General features: G+C 57.0%; 1 protein-coding gene across 1 annotated transcript; it reads left to right on the top strand.

The window, feature by feature from the left end:
- Nucleotides 1–907: 907 nt before the first annotated feature.
- TRAVEDRAFT_54882 (uncharacterized protein) lies at nt 908–1,384 on the top strand (the record flags this gene model as incomplete). The annotated part of the gene is made up of 1 exon (XM_008047808.1): nt 908–1,384. One exon carries the CDS (start codon nt 908–910, stop codon nt 1,382–1,384), a length of 477 nt encoding a protein of 158 aa, XP_008045999.1.
- Between the last annotated feature and the right edge of the window lie 668 nt (nt 1,385–2,052).

Raw genomic sequence — 2,052 nt, 5'->3', positions numbered from 1 at the left:
CGCAAGAGACCCACAGACCGATTGATGACAAGGGCGAAGGGTCGACAGACGATTCATTTAGCGGCCTGGAAGGCAAGCCGTTTGATAGGAAACGGATCACGGGCGTCTAAATACAAGATCTCGCAGTCCCAGACACGACGTCCACGCCCTGCCAGGACCTGACACGACCGGACATTTGTCGATTCTCACTGGGCATAAGCCCCCGAGTATGCAGTCACCACCTGCACGATTTTCCTGGCTCGACCTTTCGATGTGCCGCAGAGCGCGAGGTTGTGCCAGCCACGGCGCACAGCGTACTGTTCATCAGACAGACTTCAGAGCATGTTTATACGGTATCCAGTAGATCGCTGCCGCGGTGGTAGGCTACAAGCACGTTGCATTTCCGTTTAGCCCCTATCGGCACTACATCCGATGCACTCTGTATCCATCCAGCCTGCAGATTACTCCTCACACTCCGGGCACGTCGTCCAACAGCCTAACAGGCTGAGGGAGACTAGCCTGGTGCATAAGAAGGTGTCCACGGGCACGGAACTCTAGGCGTTATGCCGACCGTATTGGGCTCGTGCTCATGGCCGTGTAGCGAAAGTCAAAGCGGAATTTGCTGCTGAGTACTTTAAACGTGGCTGTCCTGGTGCTACTAGAGGGACTTGTGACCACCGCGCCTGTGGTGCCCAGAGCTGCTCTCGCTTGCTCCGTCGCTCTCGCTCGACGCGGTCAGCGCTCGTGGGCCGGCGATCTCCACCATGCCCTCAAGGCACTCCCGGTCCCAGTGCAGTGGGACTGCCGAGCAACACCTACCGTCGACCGGGTGCGCGACGCGCGAAAGCGTGTTCTCGAGTCGCTACTCCAGTGTGCACAGGCTTGCATCTCCGGGTCGACAAAGCTTGCCCTCTGGAAGTGGGGTGTCATGCCAGCCATTGCTCGGAGGCCGACACTTGATGACCTCTTCAAGCTCCGCCCGTACACTGCGATAGCCCGCATCTCACATCGCCGGAACGTCGCCCGCTTGCTCGCAGGAGTCCCTCCGTACGCCATCGAGACAATGAGACGCCACCACGTGCCCCGGGAATGGCGAATCTGCCGCTTTTGCCAGGCAAGGGGCGCCGTGGAGGACGAGTCACACATTCTATTCTCCTGCCCCGATCCCGCTCTCGTCGCTGCTAGAGAGTTATATTTCGTGGACATTCTAGCGGAGCGACCGTCGGCACTGCACATTCGCCGCCGTGTTTCCGACTGGGCTTTCCTCGCGATGACACTCATGGACGAGCACTTGGTCACCACTGCCGCGGCGTTCGTACACTCCACCTTCGAGATCTGCAAGGCTACGCCCCCATACGAGATCTTGACGGATGAGGACTGGGCCGGGGTGCCGGAGGCGGTGTAATTGCTCGAGGCGGACCGAATGCAATGGCGTGTGGACACCATGCTTGTGGGCTACGGGCTGACCTGTATTTGCTCCTCCATAGAATGTATAATTATTGTGGTTCATTGAACGATGAAACATCGCACACCAGAGCTCTGGGTACAGTACACGCGGTGATGGCTTCGACATGCACGGAGAACCGTGCTGCCATCCTCTCTACGTTGGTTTTCCTGGATGGGTTTTACAACGAGAGCGCGGGGCTGGAACCCTATACCTGTCAGGTTGTCTTGGTAGTAGGCTGAAGATGGGACATGTGCTCTCTCGGGCCTGGGCGAGTTACGTCACGGCGCACAGGAGTGCGCAGTGGCTCCTGGGGTTTTTACATTTTTTACCCAGGTTTTAGCCCAGGTAAGGCCGGCCTCTTGAGGTTTAACGGCGCCTGCTTGTTCCGCCTGCGGAATAAAAGCCAGAGATTTGAGCTGGTTTGTAGTCAACGGTCTATGGATAGATAGCTAACGAAGGTATCGGGAGCATCCATTGTGAGGTGCAACGTTGGAATTGATGACCCCCGGATGTCGAGTCGTATACGAACTGAGGGAGCGATCGTTTAACTTGTATGTTGTATTACTGTAGTTCCCACGGTTAGGAGGATGTACGCGACCTACGATTCCAAAATACCACCCACTCAC

The sequence above is a fragment of the Trametes versicolor genome, assembly GCF_000271585.1.
Source record: "Trametes versicolor FP-101664 SS1 unplaced genomic scaffold TRAVEscaffold_267, whole genome shotgun sequence".
NCBI classification, from domain to species: Eukaryota; Fungi; Basidiomycota; class Agaricomycetes; order Polyporales; family Polyporaceae; genus Trametes; species Trametes versicolor.
The sequence above is the reverse complement of the archived record's forward strand: the minus strand, read 5'-3'. Positions and strand labels throughout refer to the sequence as shown.